This window comes from Ostrinia nubilalis, chromosome 4 (genome assembly GCF_963855985.1).
Source record: "Ostrinia nubilalis chromosome 4, ilOstNubi1.1, whole genome shotgun sequence".
In the NCBI taxonomy this organism is placed as follows: domain Eukaryota; kingdom Metazoa; phylum Arthropoda; class Insecta; order Lepidoptera; family Crambidae; genus Ostrinia; species Ostrinia nubilalis.
In genome coordinates, this window is record NC_087091.1 from 8,823,722 (window position 1) to 8,842,523 (window position 18,802).

Consider the following 18,802-nt stretch of genomic DNA (forward strand, 5'->3'; position numbering starts at 1 on the left):
TTGTAAATAATCACTTAACACTTTCACAATGGCGGAATGGCGAGATGATTTGCGGGCGGGTGCGGGTGTCTCCTTCTCTCGCTTTCGGCTCAGGCTCGGCTGAAGTCGGACGAATTCGGCTGGCCCAGCGCGAGACAACGCGTCACTCACGCCGCCACGCGACGAATACCGGTAACTCGGTAACCGATTAAAGCTAATTATCTGACTGTTTTTACTCTCTCAGTTCTGTATGATGCGTTCTCGGTTCTTTTTATTGTTTTCGGTTGTTTTGCTGATTCGATTCGATACCAAGTATTTTTGTTTCGATACCGATTATGTATCGCAAAATTGATTCGATACAATAAATACTTGGTATCGAATCAAAAGTATCGAGTACCTACTCGTATTTACTAGTATCGGAATATCCCTAGTCACAGTGACAACAACCAAAGACTTATAAAACATTTAACCACTTACTCGCTTCGCAAGCGAGTAGCGATTCACTATCATTTGAATTATCGATAAATGTATTGATACACAATTGATTAAGCAGCAACACTATTTGTTCTATCCTTCTCTCTCTCTCTCTGCCCCCTCCCTCTCCCTCCCTCCGTAATAAAATTTATTTTGCGTGGCTATTGCTGTGATCTTGTCAAATTTTATTTCATTTTTTGGATAAAGTTGTGCAAGTAAATTAATCGTAAGTACTGTTAGTTTTTTAGTTACAGTATAAAAATTAAAAGAAACTTGGAAATCGTGAAATAAAGCTCAAGACTGAATATAACCTATTTGTCGTTTTGTACATACAAAGAAGGTATCTGCGTGTTCGTATTGCATTTTTCTGTTTTATTTGTAATACATTCTCGTTTATTGACGTGTAATAGATGCCTGTTGCTGATGATATCCAGTCTTCATGGGCTGACGAGGTTGAAATTGATCAAGGTGCTCTGCCCCCACCCTCGGAAGTTGTTGAAAATGGCTTGAAGATTGTGACAGAATACAAATATGATAACGACAACAAGAAAGTAAAGATAGTTCGGACGTATAAAATTGAAAAGCGCGTTGTCTCAAAGGTTTGTACAAGTTTTAAACATTTCTAAAGATCCTCTAGTAATTTACATTAAAACAACCTAGGAACTGAAACTATGAATTACATTAATACTAATGAGTAGTAGGAGTAATGAGTACCTTCAACATAACAGGTATTACATAGAACAGAATTGATAATAATTTTGTAATAATTATTTCAGAGCATTGCTAAGCGCAAGACATGGAGCAAATTTGGTGACTCTGCCAATGATAAACCAGGCCCAAATCCAGCCACAACCAATGTGTCGGAAGATGTTTTCATGCAATTTATTTCAAGCAAAGAAGAGAGTCAGCGTCCAGATGACGGAGAGTTGGATGGTCTTAAGGTGAACACTTATTGTGATGAATTTTTATCATGCACATTGCTAAGGCATTATATATCAGAATTTTGATGCACCTAAATTAGATAGATAGATAAAACGTTTATTTGCACAACAGAAACACACATCACAAACAGAAAGTACCAAAAGTAGGATAAAATAGTACCCTCAGGGGGCCTCAGGACAATATGACATGGTATGGTAAGACAGAAATAAAAAAAGAAAGAAAACATGACATACAATATAGGTACACACTTTATACAGAAATGTGTGTCGCAGCAATGCGAAACGGCAATAGCTCAGTAATAATTGGTTTACTTAAAGCAAACCACTGATTTTCAGCAATAGCCTAAGGACGAAAGAACGCGCGTAACACGTCAACGTGACGGTTGACTTGAATTAAAATTTATTATGACTTGTTATTATGTATTTCTAATCAATAAATTATCATTTACTTACAGCCTCCAGCTAGCCGAGTAATCTTCAAGTGTCGTACTTGCCAAGGTGATCACTGGACTCTGAGCTGTCCATTCCAGCACACTGAACTTGCACAAGCTAAAGCTAACGAAATATCTAAAGCATCAGGTAATATTTATAAAACATTGTTTGATATTATTCTTGTCCTATTTATAATTTTTTGTATCAAACTAATAACAATAACGAATAGTTAGCTCAAATTAAATGTTTGATGGTTATTGGACTTATTAGATCAGGAATACATCATTCCTTTTTTTTCATCAATTCTTGATCAGGACAACCCAATCACACCTACACTGGTACTCTTCAATCTCTGTTAGTGCAATCTGTTTTATTGATAAAGTCAATGACGTGTTAATGATGAGACCTACAAATTAAAAACTGAATCGAAATATGGAATAAATACATTACTAATATCATTTTCAGACCCGAAAACTGTGACAACCAACAAGTACGTTGCGCCGCACTTGCGTGACGGCGTCGCCGGCCGAGGCACCGGGCGCGAGCCCCCGGGCGCGCGCCGCGACGATGTTGCCGCCATCCGCATTTCCAACCTGAGTAACTTTGCTGTTGAAGCTGATTTGGATGACCTGGTCAAGGGCTTTGGCCCCGTGCAGAAGCTGTACCTGGCTAAAGAGAAGGTATATCCTACAGAACTTTTTTTAGTGTGTAGAATGTTGCGGCGCTTCTCAGCACTTGCCAAATGTTGGTCTCGAAGCGCTGGTAGGGTAAAAAGATTATGAGACATGTAGGCTCCTTAAGAGCAAAATGCGATTTGTAAGAACTATTTATTAGTCTAAACAAATAGAAATTTTGACTTTGATTTTAGTGGTTTTTTTTTCAACATCAATCCCTAATTTTTAAGTGACACATAACAGGAATTTTGTTTTCATAGGGGTCTCTTAAAAATTAGGGATTCATGGTGAAAACTACTAAAACTAAATAAAATTGTAAATAACTTACACAAATGTGAAAATGTAATGAGTGTATTATTTATTACAGAGCACTGGCCATTGCAAAGGATTTGCTTACGTGCACTTCAAGTTCCGAGCTGATGCTGCTAAAGCTATTCAAACCCTCAATGGACATGGTTATGATCACTTGATTTTAAATGTGGAATGGTCTAAGCCTCCTCAAAATAACTAATTTTTTTTTTCAAACAAACCATTTTGTCTATATTAATAAAAGTTACTATCTATTCAATACTTTTATTTCTATTCCCAATTTTGCTAGAAGAGATAATTGGCTTTATTTCATTTAGAAGCATTTTGAGAACTCTACAAACCCTGTCAATTTCTTAGTTTAAATTGACAGGGTTTGTGGATTAGTAGGTATTTCAAAAAAGTATAGGTGTACTGCTGTAAATAACTGAATTTCAGTAACTTAAAGAAGAGTATTTTAGCACCACCACTTCTAGAAAGAACACTACTTGTGAAAGATATTATTACTCCAAAGGTTATTGAAACAAAGATTTATTTGAACTGAAATAATTTATTATAAGCACATTGAAGACTAGATATAATAACATGAAGTGACCACATCAACAATTACATAGTGCATAGAATTACATATATAAAATTGAGTTTTTAAAATTATGCAAACATTTTTCCCATAACTGCTACCAAATAATGCCATAAAACATTCTCACTTATTTATAAATTTGTGTACATAAAGCAGCAGAGTGCAACTCTACAAGTCAATATCATATTTTTCATCATCACTATTGGGAGAGTAAGTTTCTTCTGGGAGATGTACTTCCCCACAAAACATAAGCTCTACATAGTGAAAATAGTCCATTGCAATGTTGGTAAGCATAGCTCCCGTTGTAATACCTAGGATTGTGCCTAAGATAGGTCTCTGCCCCACTGAACTTCTCAAAATTGCCCACAAGAATATAGATCCTAATGGCCATAGACACCCACCAAGGAATGCCCATGAAAACCTTCTTGCAGGAGCAGCAGCTGCCATGTGCGGTCGGGCCCATAGCCATAGACCGGCTCCACCACCAGCAGTCAAGAATAACACATCCGTTATATCTCTACGTGGAAATAACCTGTAAATCATAAGTTGTATATTGTCACATTCTTGACTCTTCTCTAAAAAGTCTTTTAGCATATTAGAAGCACAATGCAATGTACATCCTTACCTGACCATTAGATGTGGATTCATTACACTCACAGAGAGTGTTGTGTAACTAACCAGCCCTTGTATTGGTAAATAATAGTATAGAACATTGTCTTTATTGAATGGTGGTACTCTCACTTTACTTACAGATTTATTAACGAAATCTACAGTCTTAGGTATAGTTGCCGGTAAATTGAGTACCTGACTTCTGAAGTTACGGTAAATTCTTTCCAGGATATCCATTTTATAAGAAATTTAGAGCACCGAATCAATCGTTGCACTCAACCAACAAGGGCTCACTTGTACAATAAGGTTACGTTATTACACATTATTTGGCAAGTGTTAGGGAGTGAGATGTAATTATACTATAATTTTATCATTATTTATAGCTACAACACCGCACAGCTACGGCTTGGTTGGTTTGCAAAAGTAATCAAAATGCAAGCAATCGACTTCAATCAATTCAACACCGTAGATCACAGACTAAAAACAAAAAAAAAACATTGCTTTCACCATGTGACACGGAATCATTGAGTTAATAAATAGTGGACTGGATGGAGAGGAACTATTGGGGGTTTTTGGCCGAAAATATATACAGGGTGTCCCAAAAACAATGGATAACCCTGTAACCATCGATAGGCCTCGCCATGGTCTCCCTAACGTCCAATTTTGACCCCAGTAAAAATATCACCGTTTTCAAGATTTTTAAGTTTTTGTGCATTTTTAGAAAATTGCCACCTGCGATTACTTTTTCTCATGCCATTTCTACAAATGAGGATACTTTTCAATCTAGTTTTTTTCCTTATCACAAGGGATAGTTGGGCTATCAAAAGAAAATATTAAAGTTCAACAAACTAGTTTAAAATTATGAAAATTTTAAGAAATTGCAGAGAAGAAGGAAAAATTAATTCATTGTCTTGCACTTTTGATCAGCCGTCGTGTAAAAAAAATGTAGGAAGACCATCCTGCCCATTACCTTAAAAACTTCCTTGGTTAATTGCATAAAGTTAATATTCCTTCGGAATAGAGCAACAATCACGAGCTGTCAAACGAAACCAAAAATGAGATGTCATATGTGTGTGTAAAAATAAATATGTGTGCATGTCAGTGATGTATGTATGTCGTTACTTTTCACATGAATATCGATATCGATTAAATATTAATTAACACCTAACAGTAATAATACAGTGTGAGTCACGTTAAAGTGTACATATGAAAATAGATGAAACTAGACCTATTTTTATCGACAAAAAAGAGGTCAAAAAATTTTTGAGATTTTTTTTTAATTTTTTATAGAATTTTTTTTCTTCCAATTACTTATTGTAAAGAAAACGTAATAACTTTTGAACTAAGCGGTATATCCTGATAAAATAAAAACAGTAATAATTCTAAATAACAGGCAATACTAAAAAAATACATAAAATACACAAAGAATGAAAACAAATAATAAAAAATGATACTTTTTGAAAAAAATATGCTTTTAAATTCGTGTTTTTTTGGTTATTTGATAAATTTCTCCAAAAAATGCCCCTATAATCGGTGGTTTTTTTTACTTTGTATTATTCTCTATCGTATTACCTTCGTAAAACTAAAAATCACATGTCTCTATCCCTATCACAATTTCTGCAATGATCGTTTGAACTAAGCCTCTCCGGGCGCGCCATTCAACGCTTCGTTAACAACGAAACTGAAAATGGCTCTATATTTGTAATTTTGATAAAGACAAGTTAGATTTCAAATAAAAACAAAAGATTTCGAAGTAAAATAAGCATTTTAGTTAAAATTAAAATTGTCTCTACCTGTAGCGGAGAATAATGTTGTGGCAGGCCTTTGTTCAAACGATCATAGCAAATGTTGTGATAGGGATAGAGACATGCGATTTTTGGTTTTACAAAGATAATACGATAGAGAATAATACAAAGTAATAAAAACCACCTGTTATAGGGGCATTTTTTGGAGAAATTTATCAAATAACCAAAAAAACACGAATTTTAAAGCATATTTTTTTCAAAAAGTATATTTTTTTAATATTTGTTTTCATTTTTTGTGTATTTTATGTATTTTTTTAGTATTGCCTGTTATTTAGCATTATTACTGATTTTATTTTATCAGGATATACCGCTTAGTTCAAAAGTTATTACGTTTTCTTTACAATAAGTAATTGGAAGAAAAATAATTCTATAAAAAATTAAAAAAAAATCTCAAAAATTTTTTGACCTCTTTTTTGTCGATAAAAATAGGTCTAGTTTCATCTATTTTCATATGTGCACTTTAACGTGACTCACACTGTATAAATAGAATAGGATGGAATGGGATTGTAGGTATATGGGTTATGGGAATTGGGAGAGTGGCCAAAGAAAATAAAAAAAAACTCAGAAGATTAAAATTATTCAACTTATTTATTTGGAAGAACGAGAGTTACAAACATCAAGACATCCATACAAACTTTCGCATTTATAACATTAGTAGGAGTAAAACAATAATTAAAAAATGATAATTCTGACGATAACGTAAGAAAATAGGATTCTAACGATGTAATAATCGTTATTGGCCGTATAGTGTAGTGGTTTGAAACGGACTACTATTCCGGAGGTAGCGGGTTCGATTCCCGCACAGTACAAACATCTGTGTGCATAAACATATTTATTATTATATTTAGTATGTAATATTTAGTTTAGTTTATTAACTAACAGGTAATTACAAAATAATACTTTTCTATATTCACATACAAACGCCATTTATGTACCTACATAATCAGCAGTGACTGTGATAAACAGCGCAGAAAATATATTTATCGATTGTGGTACAACCCTAGTATAAAACGAAAATTATTTCTTTACACAAAATATTCATAAATTCTGGATTATGAGCATGAAATCTTTGCTTACAACTTAAATTAATGTTTAAAGAACATAATTATCACACTTAGTGCTTAAAATTCTAAGCGCATTCACAAAAATAAAGCTAAAGTTTGGAGGTGTCGATTTCAATAAATTTACCTGTGAAATGAATATTTTGCAGGATTATTCCTTTGGTGTACATCACAATCAAGGACGGAACAGGTCACCATTATATAAGAAAACAAATTTTCCAAAAATAAACAGGATTTTACGATATTTTTATAAAAAACTATAATTTAAAATTTTCTTTGTGCCTCTATGTGTCACTGCCTGTCAAATCTTTTGCAAAAATGGTTCTATTGACGTGACGATGATAGCATCACACATCTCTTTTTATCACACAGGGTTGCAGATAGTGACATCTCGCTCGCTCATTCTTTGTTGCTCTATTCCGAAGGAATATTAACTTTATGGTTAATTGAGATTCTAAAAAGGTATCACAAGCCTATGTATTCTGTATTATTTTTATCTTATGGCTACTTGAATAGCAACTAGTATGAAAACTGCAAAAATGAGTTTTTCTCGTAATAGTTAAACTAGGACTGCTTAATGGCATTAAATACAAATGGATAATTTTTAGCGTAGGAATTTTAATAAAGCAACATTTTATCATCATCATCATCATCATCATTTCAGCCATAGGACGTCCACTGCTGAACATAGGCCTGTACCCCAATGATTTTCATAATGACTGCTTGGTTTGGTAGCGGCCTGCATCCAGCACCTTCCTGCTTACCTTTATGAGTGGACGTCCTACGATGCGCTTTTCGGTACGTAGCCTCCACTTTAACCCTGCTGCCTCAGTTTTGCAAACTACTGTGCCCTGCCCATTGCCACTTCAGCTTGCTGATCCGTCGAGCTATGTCAGCGACTTTAGTTCGTTTATCTCCTAATTTCTCATACGGTTTCGTAAAGAAACCCGAGCATAGCCCCTTCCATAGCACGCTGTCCAAAAAATCCACGTTTCCGAGCCGTGTATTATCACGCGTATCTGTCTATAGGCACATTTATAAGGTTTAAAAAAAAATTGAGTAATCACAAAAACGCAGAACGAACGCCCAATGGGGCAACAGGGTTCAAGTGGAGGCTACGTACCGGAAAGCGCATCGTAGGACGTCCACCTACAAAGTGGACCGACGATCTTATAAAGGTAAGCAGGAAGGTGCTGGATGCAGGTCGCTACCATGCGGTCATTATGAAAATCATTGGGGTACAGGCCTATGTTCAGCAGTGGAAGTCTTATGGCTGAAATGATGATGATGATAAAATGTTGCTTTATTAAAATTCCTACGCTAAAAATAATCCATTTGTATTTAATGCCACTTTGCAGTCCTAGTTTAACTATTACGAGAAAAACTCATTTTTGCAGTTTTCATACTAGTTGCTATTCAAGTAGCCATAAGATAAAAATAATACAGAATACATAGGCTTGTGATACCTTTTTAGAATCTCAATTAACCAAGGAAGTTTTTAAGGTAATGGGCACGATGGTCTTCCTACATTTTTTTTACACGATGGCTGATCAAAAGTGCAAGACAATGAATTAATTTTTCCTTTTTCTCTGCAATTTCTTAAAATTTTCATACTTTTAAACTAGTTTGTTAAACTTTAATCTTTTCTTTTGATAGCCCAACTATCCCTTGTGATAAGGAAAAAAACTAGATTGAAAAGTATCCTCATTTGTAGAAATGGCATGAGAAAAAGTAATCGCAGGTGGCAATTTTCTAAAAATGCACAAAAACTTAAAAATCTTGAAAACGGTGATATTTTTACTGGGGTCAAAATTGGACGTTAGGGAGACCATGGCGAGGCCTATCGATGGTTACAGGGTTATCCATTGTTTTTGGGACACCCTGTATAATTGTTCGCGTCTATATTGGAGACGTTAAAAATTAGCGTAATCGGGGCCCTGAGCCCCGATTACGGTAATATTTAACGTCTCCAATCCAGACACGCTTCTCGATTCTGCGATACGATTGGTCGTTCAACAGGTACGTCAGCTGTTTTGACCAATCGTATCGCAGAATCGAGAAGCGTGTCTGGATTGGAGACGTTAAAAATTACCGTAATCGGGGCTCTGCCCCCTTAGAGAAAACGCACTTTTTGATCGAATCGAAAATCGAATCCGTCAAAACTCCATACAAAAAAGGGGCTTTTCGACCACTTTTCGACTGGTTTGCGATTATAATTTGCACTTTGTCTAGACCCACTGGTCACATGTTATAGACATAATTACTCTCTAATCTGTGCATGTGGTCTCATCCATGAAGCTAAAGATAAAAATGGAGGCCACACTTGGAACAACAACTTGAGTCAAATACCTACTTATCCTATCTCGCTCTCTGTGGGCCGACCTCTCTTTTTAGTGTGGACTGTAGTATTGCTATCTCCTTATTTAAATCTGCTAGTAAATTCTTCGAAATAGCCAATTCACTAACCAAATCAGAAGTTAAACAAATAAATAATGAAATATTTGAACTACGATTACCTAGTTAAATTAAAAATCACAAAATTGTCGGCCGTTTAGGCTTAATGTGTTTGCGAATCAGGGAATTACAATCCCAATTCCTGGGGAATCGGTACCATGTGGCAACATCGGCCCAATCCGGCCCATCATGACGGTTGTTTACTATTTTGTTTATTATGCAGTTAATTTCGTTTGAGATTTTTTACAGGACAATCATTGTTTTATCACAAGAAATGGTGCAAAATTTTGTAGTGCGTGGTTGCGGTAGTACGTGGTGTCCTGGAAATGACTTAAGATTCCACGCAATCCACGCGTAAGTGTTTATTTCGTGATTTCCGACATTGGATCATTGTAAACATTTTTCACAGTAATTTCTTCCTAAAACGTTTTACCAGTATTTACACTTATCATTTAATGATACCTATGTCAAGAAATAAAGATTTTACATTGAGTTTCATTGACTTTGAGAAAATTTATATTTTTTGTTTATTTAGAAAGAGAGTCTGCCCACAGAGAGCGAGATAGTGAAACATAGGTTGTGCTTCAAGTAGGTATTCGGAGTGTGGCCTCCATTTTTATCTATAGCTTCATGGTCTCATCCATGAAGCTAAAGATAAAAATGGAGGGCAGAGTTGGAACAAAAACTTGAGTCAAATACCTACTTATATCTATCTCGCTCTCTGCGGCCCTACCTCTCTTTTTAGTGTGAACTGTAGTATTGCTATCTTCTGATTTAAATCTCCTTGTAAATTCTTCGAAATAGCCAATTCACTAACCAAATCAGAAGTTAAACAAATAAATAATTAATATTTGAAACTAAGATTACCTAGTTAAATAAAACATCACAAAATTGTCGGCCATTTAGGCTTAATGTGTTGGCGAATCAGGGAATTACAATCCCAATTCCTGGGTAATCGGTACCATGTGGCAACATCGGTCCAATCCGGCCCATCATGGCGGTTGTTTACTATTTTGTTTATTAAGCAGTTAATTTCGTTTGAGATTGTTTACAGGAAATAATCATTGTTTTATCACAAGAATTGGTGCAAAATTTTGTAGTGCGTGGTTGCGGTAGTACGTGGTGTCCTGGAAGTGACATAAGATTCCACGCGTAAGTGTTTATTTCGTGATTTCCGACATTGGATCATTGTAAACATTTTTCACATTTTTTACAGTAATTTCTTCCTAAAACGTTTTACCAGTAATTACACTTATCATTTTTAATGATACCTATGTCAAGAAATAAAAATTTTACATTGGATTCATTGAATTTGAGCAATTTTATATTTTTTGTTTATTTAGAAAGAGCGAGTCTGCCCACAGAGAGCGAGATAGTGATACTTAGTTTGTGCTTCAAGTAGGTATTCGGAGTGTGGCCTCCATTTTTATCTGTAGCTTCATGGTCTCATCTAAGCCCATAGTTTTTTAAACGAGATGATGCCACAGCTAAAAAAACCACGAGCTGTCAGTGTCAAACAAAGCCGAAATTGGGATGTCGGCATGAAGCTATATACGTGAATGTCAACAGCTTCCTCATTGGCCCTAGAGCAATTCCAAGTATACCATCAATAAAAGCCTAATTAGAGTCATCAAACCTCTCAGTCATTCATTTAGAGCCATTAGAACTTCATAAGCAAAGTAGTATATCCGTTAAGCTAGCACCCATAACACAAGCATTAAGTTGCTTACTTTGGGGCTAGCTGGCGCTGTGTGAAATTGTCCAAAGATTTTATTTTATTTATTTATTTATTTTATAACTATGAGTTGTTTTCTGTGAGTAAGCTGAGGACACGTGTCCCCAGCTGACACATCTGTATCTTCGTAAATATTTATGCTACGATAATGTATTATACCTGTTAAAACCACGATCAAAAAACTATGTGCGAGCTGGAGTACCGTGTCTCCATCTGACACATCTGTATCTTCGTAAATATTTAAGCTACATCAATGTTTTATATCTCATAAATTAAAGTCAAATAAAAAAACCCGACTTCAAATCTTTCAAAGCTTTATCTCGAACCGTTTTCGAACTACGAACCGATATGTATGTGTAAGCCGGTGACACGTAACACACGGTGGATTATTAAAACCGTATAAGTTAGAGTTGCGTTTTAAAGATCAAATAATTCGTTATAATTAAAGTACACACGAGACATAATTTCAAATCTCTAGGCCTCTTAGTTTCAGAATTAAAAGCCAAAAACTATTTTCCCGCCAAATAATTCAAATAATATGGGTCGACTGCGACGTTGCCGTTCCGTGCGTCCACTAGAGCAGTCGAATTTGAACCTAAAAACTAGTAATGTTTGAATCATTTTTATTTGTAGTTTAAATCATTTAATTTCGATTATAAGAATTTTAGACTAGGAGCCGGCTGATTTGTGTATTGAGTACCCAATAACCTAACCTAACCTATTTGCTATCTCCTTATTTAAATCTCCTATTAAATAAGGAGATAACAATACTACAGTCCACACTAAAAAGAGAGGTCGGACCACAGAGAGCGAGATAGAGATAAGTAAGTATTTGACTCAAGTTGTTGTTCCAAGTGTGGCCTCCATTTTTATCTTTAGCTTCATGGATGTCGGGGATGTCATTTGTGTGTGTTAAATTATTTATGAGTGCGTGACAGTGATGTACCTTATGTCGCTTTATCGATAATATTAAATAAATTACGTAACAGTAATATTACAACTAAAATAGGATGGTAAGATTTTTATATTGCGTAAACTACGACTAAGAATATTTTTAAGAAAAACAGAAAATATTTCATATAATTTATATAACCAGTCGGCCGTTTCAGTGTTGTGTGGTTTGTAACGAACGTACTATACTAAGTATGACTATGAAAATAATAGCTATGCATTTAAAAAAAGATGCAAAAATGTAGAGCAGGGTCGTTTTCAATTCGTAGACTAAAAATAGAACCTCTATACAAAACAAATTTAAATTATATATTTTTACATATTTGGTAAATGATTAATGAATTACTATCCGTTCGCTTTAAGTTTGCCGCTGGCGATATGACGTCACTCTAAGGCCCTTTTCACATGTTCCGGTTGCCGGCTAACCGGCGCCGGGTACGCGGTGGTGAAGTGTATGGGTATGCCGGATTAACTACGCCGGAACATGTGAACGCTACGTACCATGCCATGCCCATACACTTCACCACCGGATACCCGGCGCGCCGGTTAGCCGGCAACCGGGACGTGTGAAAAGGGCCTAAGGGAAGCGTCTATAACTTTATCATTTGACCACAATGAGGATCAGTACTGTTGTAGAAAATGCAATAAAACTAGTATCTACGTTAATCTTTAAGACATAAGAAAGATAAGTCATACCCAGCTTAAAGCCTGGGGGGAGGGGCAAGCCCCAAGCCTTACCCAGCTTCTTGCCTTGGTAAGAGGGGGGAGAGGCAAGTCATACCCAGTTTCTGGCCTAGGGGGGGGGGGGGGGGGGGTTTAGTCATACCCAGCTTCTGGCCGAGGGGGAGTCATACCTAGCTTATGCTTATGGACTAGGGGGAGGGGCTAGCCTTACCCAGCTTCTGGCCTGGGGGAAGGGGGGGGGTCAAGTCATAACCAGTTTCTGGTTCTGGCCTGGGGGGGGGGGGGTAAGTCATACCCAGCTTCTGGCCTAGGGGGAGGGGCAAGCCTTACCCAGCTTCTGGCCTGGGGGGGTGGGGGAGGGGTCAAGTCATACCCAGTTTCTGGCCTGGGGGGGGGGGGGGGGGTAAATCATACCCGACTTCTGGCCGAGGGGGCAGTCATGCCCAGCTTATGACCTGGGGAGAGGAGGGGCGGGGGAGTCATACCCAGCTTCTAGGCTAAGATTAAATAGATTTCCAGGAGGGAGCAGCTGGCCCGCCCATGGGAACGGCGAATAGATAGGTAGGTACGTAGGTTTAACTCAGAAAAACTAAATAACAGGTAGGTATTGCGTGTACATCGAAATGATCTTCATAGCAATGTCTTGTAGCCTAGGCAGAGTGTATCTGCCTCAGCTATACTTATTGTTAGAAGTAAATAAATTAATACCTACTTATACATTTTTATACTTTACTTGGACGAAGATATGACTCTAACAACACTTATGAACACTTTATTTGCATAAATCGCCAAATATACCACCGCGGAGACCCTAATCGCGTCTCCGCGTTCCATTGAATCGTATGAGCGTATGGATTTTTTGCGATATTTTTCACAATTTCTATTTTAAAAAATTACCTATCGATAGCTTACTTTATTCTGATGAATAAATGTCATAAGAAGTTTTTCTCTAAAACTGATAGTATGGCTAGAAAAAAATATTTTCTATCCACGCAGTACGCCGGCAGCGTTCGGATCGGATATAATGACGTCATCGGTCCCGCGCCGGGCGGTCAGTGAACTTTTTTAGTAATTTGGCCATAACTTTGTCAATTTTTGTCGTAGAACAAAAATTTTTGGACTGTATATTATGGATTTCGTAGACCTATAAATCTGCATTCACAGCTAAAAATCGAAATGATCCTCATTGCACCTGATGTTAAGTGGGATGCAGTCTAGAATGGTACATAATTATCTGCCCTGTAAGTGCCTATTCACTCTTGCCTTGAAAAGGCCCGGATTATAGTTTTCGGGAAAGACAGCAGAAGGCAATGAATTCCAATCCCTAGCTGTTCGCATTTGCGTAAAATAAGACACATTAATTGCGTTTAATCGCGGCTGGGGGTGGGAACGCGCATTCCACGGAACCGGCAAACTTAGCGCGAACGGGTAGTACTGATAAAAGATATCTTCATTCTGATTCCAATTCACTATTTGAAGTTTCGGATAGTATGTCTTCATTGGAATCAGCGTCTATTAAATCTGGTATTATTAATTCACCTCGAGTTTCAACATTCGATCGGTCGTTTAAGGCCCGAATCGTTTTGTTACAGTTTATTGCAATATAATTTAAATGCTCTTTAATCCCAGGAAGTTTTTCAATTTCGTCAAGCAAAGATGCTAAGGTTATAACTTTATTCTTAGTTCGTTTATTTTGCGCCCTTAGGTTTCGAATGAGTTGCCGTTTCTTTTTTAATTTTTCTTGCAATTTAGTGCATTTAGATGTAAGCTTTTCTAATTGGGAAGATGTCGATGGTGCGGACGGAAGCGGTGGTGTAGTTCTAGACGGTTTATATGTGGATGCCTCTGGTAAGATGTCTCGAATAACGTAGGATGGCACTGTGCGTGTAGGTATTATTTTGACCTGTCAAAAAGAAAGAAACAAATCACTATAGAAATCACAGTCATAAATGTTAAATCATATTTTTATTACAGTATGATAGACTAGCGGCCGCCCACGACTTCGTACGCGTGGATCTCGTTTTACCCCCTTCATCTATCTTACGCGGTTTAGATTTTTTCATACAAATGTTTTTTCCCGCTAACTCCCGTTCCCGTGGGATCCTGTTGTAACTAAGCTTTAAGTTTACTAAGGTACCATAATAAGATAAGGTTTAATAAGGTAAGGTACATGCCAAATTTCAAGCGTCTAACTTAAGCGGTTCAGATTTTTCATACAAAAGGATTTTCCCGCTAATTCCCGTTCCCGTGGGAATTTCGGGAATTCCTTTCTTAGTGCACCTCTACAGTACCTAAGCTACGTCCCTTCCAAATTTCAAGTGCCTACGTTTAGCCGTTTAGGCTGTGCGTTGATATGTCAGTCAGTCAGTCAGTTTCTCCTTTTATATATTTAATTAGATATATAGATAGTGTATTCGTTAAGCTAGCATCCATAACACAAGCACATTAATTAATTGTTTACTTTGGGGCTAGATGGCGCTGTGTGAAATAAATAATGAAACGAATAAACATACCTACTTATATAAGATTTTTTATAAAAACATAGTTAAAACATCCAGATCTAGGGCATTAATAAATAATGTTAACACACACAATGATAAATTTAGCCACATAGTACTAAATGAACGTTAGTACCCAATGAAACATCAGCAGAAGAAATAGCATTACATATTTTAATAAAAATTACCGGAACAAACTTAGTTGGAATTGCACATTTCTTCAAAACTCTTCTCCCTCCTAGTGTCTGGAAATATTTGTCTTCAAAATGTTTACTGCATAAACTAGACCATTTCTTCGGAATCCAGTTTGGACGATCAATTAATTTAAGCCATGCATTTTTTGTATCCTCGCTAGTAGGAAATCTGAAAGTTACGTTACTAATGTTATAGTATCTATTCTTACTCAAAAACTGATGCCAATGAATCGGCTCAGTATCTTAAATGGGATTATATTCCTAGGTGATTCATATCTAAACGCCATATACAGGGTGGCCAAAACAGTGAGGTCTAAAAGAAAAATTTAGATTCCTTACATCAAGGTGTTCCTCAAATCACCCCCATGTGTATAATACGATTGTGCTTAGTTTAGGAGATAGAGTTAATTTTGTGATATTTTAAAATTTTATGACCGAGTAGGCTTTAAACATTTTTATCTTTTTTTGGGTTGACTTTTTTTAGATTTCTTTTTTTCGACAGATGTGTTATGAATTGTAGATGTTTGAAAAAAATAATCACCTTCCTATCTTTGATTCAAGATTAGAGATTGCAAATATTCGATAGTTTTCCATTTCGAATATTCGAATATTTTTTCAGTGATATTCGAATATTATTCGAATATTCGAATATTTTCAAAAAAATGAAAAAGCACTTAAAATATCAATGTTTTTATTGCTTTAGGAACGAATATTTTAACTATTTAACAATATAGTTTTTAAAACAGTTATAAAATTCTCATCATCATCATCATTTCAGCCATAGGACGTCCACTGCTGAACATAGGCCTCTCTCAATGACTTTCACAATGACCGGTTGGCAGCGGCCTGTATCCAGAGCCTTAAATTCCCGCTACCTATATGTGGTCCTCAGTCCACCTTGTGGGTGAACGTCTCACGCTGCGCTTTGTAGTACGTGGCCTCCACTCCAGAACCTTGCTGCCCCATCGGCCATCAGTTCTGCGTACTATGTGATCTGCCCATTGCCACTTCAGCTTGCTAATCCGTTGGGCTATGTCAGCGGCTTTAGTTCGTTTAAGAAAGAAGAAAGAAAGAAATCTTTAGGATCTCCTCATTTCTGATTCGATGTCGTAAAGAAACACCGAGCATAGCCCTCCCCATAGCACGCTGTGCAACTTTGAGCTTATTTATAAGGCCTATTCTATTGTCGGCTGCCCAGTCGAGTTGGATTCGACGATTTACCTTTTTCTCGAAATTTGATCTACCTAGCCGAATCGTTTTTCAGAGGTAGACATACTTGTCAACTGTCTCGAGGATCGAGCTCTAACCGAAACATGGACGTTGGACATAAGCTTTGTTTTTTCCATGTTCATCCGAAGGCCTACCTGTTGGGCGACTCGATTAAGGTCTTCGAGCATTGTGCCGAGGTCTTCAAGCGATTCTTCCATGACCACAATATCGTCAGCAAACCGCAGCTGAGTGATGTATTTGCCATTGATAGGTATTTATGCCGAATTCTTTCCATTCAGGGAGCTTGAAAGCGTCTTCCAATGCAGCCGTCAACGGTTTCGGAGATATAACATCACCCTATCTCACGCATCGCCGCAGAGGAATCGCCCTCGCCGGAGAGACTGCAGCACTGCCTAAGTCTCGATCGAATCAAAGGCCTTCTCATAGTCCAAGAAGAGCACCACCACGCTTTTATCCCATGCCTCTGGCGTTGTTCCCTGAAGTAAGACGGAGTTAAAGAGTATCTGAACGAGTTTCCATGTTCCACCTGCGTTCAGAAGCTCCGAGGTTATTCCGTCATCACCTGGTGCCTTGTTGTTCTTTAGCTGTTTGAGAGCCTTCCTAATCTTGTATAGGCTGATATACGGGATGTCTTTGGTATAGTGTCGCGTTAACCTAGCTCTTGCGTCTATTGCTGAGCTATTAACAGGTTTGGAGGTAATTAGCTGTCCATAAATCTTTTCGATCTCACCCAGTACCTCGGCTTTTGTTTGACGTTATCGTCCGCCATCTTCAGCATCCTCAGCTAACTTTGCTCAATAGAGTCGTCTCTTTCAAATTATTTGGAATCTTGGTTTCGCTCTATCGCCTCTTTTATACTATTTGTATCAAAGTTGCGAATAATAAAAATATGATTGAAAAAGCAAAAAACACAACTACGTAAAAATGAACAGAAAAGATAGAAACAAGACAACTTAGTGTTCACAAATGCTGTCGGAAGCATCAATGACTAGTTCTTTTAGTTGGTGATATGTATCTGATGCCTCCGACTGCATTTGCAAACACTAAGTCGTCTTCTTTCTATATTTTCTATTTATTTTTGTAATATTCGAATATTCGAATACATGTAAATTTACTATTCGAATACTAATTTGAAATTAAAATTCGAATATTCGAATATTCGAATATTCGATTGCAATCCCTATTCAAGATACAAAAGTTTTGCTAGAAACATTAAAATTATGCTTTTATCAGAACACTATCAAATTTTCAACTTAAAAGTTTAAATGAAAAAAAAGAACTTCCATAGGTCCAAAACTATTTTAAAAACTGCGCCGTTTCCTGAACATTCATAATAATACAAAAAAACATGTACTTAATTGGCCACTATTTCCTGTAATCGGTCCACTAAAGTGGTAAGTCGGAGATTCCGTTACATGATTTTGACTTTCTTAGACTGAATTAATATTGGGAATCCTCTAAGTTTACATTACGTAGAACAGATTTAGAGCAGTAACTGGACAGAACATGTTTTTATTCTCAACGAGGAAGCTCTTGCCCTTCATCACACCTGGTGGAAACTGATGATTAGGCTGAAGGTGGAAGGGAACTTCAACCACAGAGGAACTATGGCTTCCTACCTCCAAATGCCGAAAAAAAGATAAAAATGTTTAAAGCCTACTAGGTCATAAAATTTTAAAATATCACAAAATTAACTCTATCTCCTAAACTAAGCACAATCGTTTTATATTTATGGGGGTGATTTAGGTACACCTTGATGTAAGGAATCTAAATTTTTCTTTTAGACCTCACTGTTTTGGCCACCCTGTATAGGCCTGTTTCCTATAGTCAATTCTTATCCAAAATCGTCCTTTAAATTTCGATTAATGTCCTACATACTTTATAATGCGATTACACTTAATATTGTTTAAATAATAGTCTTTTAAACAATATTAAATTGAAAAAATATGAAAACCGTAATATCTGTTACAGTAAAAGTGATAAATGGGAAAATTTTAAAGAATCGCCAGTTATTATGAATAATTACCGATATTGATTTGGTAAATGTGATTAATATGAGATCATTTATGTGTGTATAATACTAAATAGGCGGCTTAGGGGTGGCACAAGGGCTACCCCCGCCGCACCTTAACCTATTTTTCACTTTAAATCAAAACAAATGTTATGGGCATTATGGCAAAGTAATGTTACGCAAG

General features: G+C 36.6%; 2 protein-coding genes and 2 long non-coding RNA genes across 6 annotated transcripts in view; 1 reads left to right on the forward strand and 3 right to left on the reverse strand.

Annotated features, from left to right (window-relative positions):
- LOC135088629 (uncharacterized) overlaps positions 1-18,802 on the reverse strand; it is a 92,259-nt gene that overhangs the window by 70,634 nt on the left and 2,823 nt on the right. Inside the window, exons 2-3 of one of the 2 annotated variants that reach the window (XR_010261066.1) lie at positions 15,372-15,546; positions 13,878-14,588 (exon numbers count right to left, since the gene is read on the reverse strand). This is a non-coding gene — a long non-coding RNA (uncharacterized LOC135088629). Of the gene's footprint in view, positions 1-13,087; positions 14,589-15,371; positions 15,547-18,802 lie in introns of those variants that run through there. The other variant, XR_010261065.1, reaches the window with a different exon arrangement.
- On the forward strand, positions 568-3,063 carry LOC135088622 (eukaryotic translation initiation factor 3 subunit G-like). Of its 2 annotated transcripts, none has more exons than XM_063983532.1 (6): positions 568-679; positions 864-1,052; positions 1,230-1,394; positions 1,850-1,973; positions 2,292-2,506; positions 2,868-3,063. In XM_063983532.1, the coding sequence occupies exons 2-6, from the start codon at positions 864-866 to the stop codon at positions 3,009-3,011; spliced, it is 837 nt and encodes a 278-aa protein (XP_063839602.1). In that variant the 5' UTR covers positions 568-679; the 3' UTR covers positions 3,012-3,063. The 2 variants fall into 2 exon arrangements, with proteins under 2 accessions (XP_063839602.1, XP_063839604.1); XM_063983534.1 differs by lacking the exon at positions 568-679 and adding an exon at positions 703-793.
- LOC135088623 (uncharacterized) lies at positions 3,337-4,490 on the reverse strand. Its single transcript, XM_063983535.1, has 2 exons — positions 4,012-4,490; positions 3,337-3,918 (listed from the first exon to the last, which is right to left on the reverse strand). Exons 1-2 carry the CDS (start codon positions 4,230-4,232, stop codon positions 3,555-3,557), a joined length of 585 nt encoding a protein of 194 aa, XP_063839605.1. The 5' UTR covers positions 4,233-4,490; the 3' UTR covers positions 3,337-3,554.
- Positions 12,122-13,045, reverse strand: LOC135088630 (uncharacterized). Its single transcript, XR_010261067.1, has 2 exons — positions 12,993-13,045; positions 12,122-12,908 (listed from the first exon to the last, which is right to left on the reverse strand). It is a non-coding gene; the product is annotated as an uncharacterized LOC135088630 (long non-coding RNA).

Coding starts and splice junctions, on each gene's coding strand:
- LOC135088623 (XM_063983535.1), bottom strand. CDS start 4,232: ATGGATATCCTGGAAAGAATTTACCGTAACTTCAGAAGTCAGGTACTC. Junction 3,919..4,011: donor AATCCACATCTAATGGTCAG/GTAAGGATGTAC, acceptor TATGATTTACAG/GTTATTTCCACGTAGAGATA.
- LOC135088622 (XM_063983532.1), top strand. CDS start 864: ATGCCTGTTGCTGATGATATCCAGTCTTCATGGGCTGACGAGGTTGAA. Junction 1,053..1,229: donor AAAAGCGCGTTGTCTCAAAG/GTTTGTACAAGT, acceptor TAATTATTTCAG/AGCATTGCTAAGCGCAAGAC. Junction 1,395..1,849: donor GAGAGTTGGATGGTCTTAAG/GTGAACACTTAT, acceptor ATTTACTTACAG/CCTCCAGCTAGCCGAGTAAT.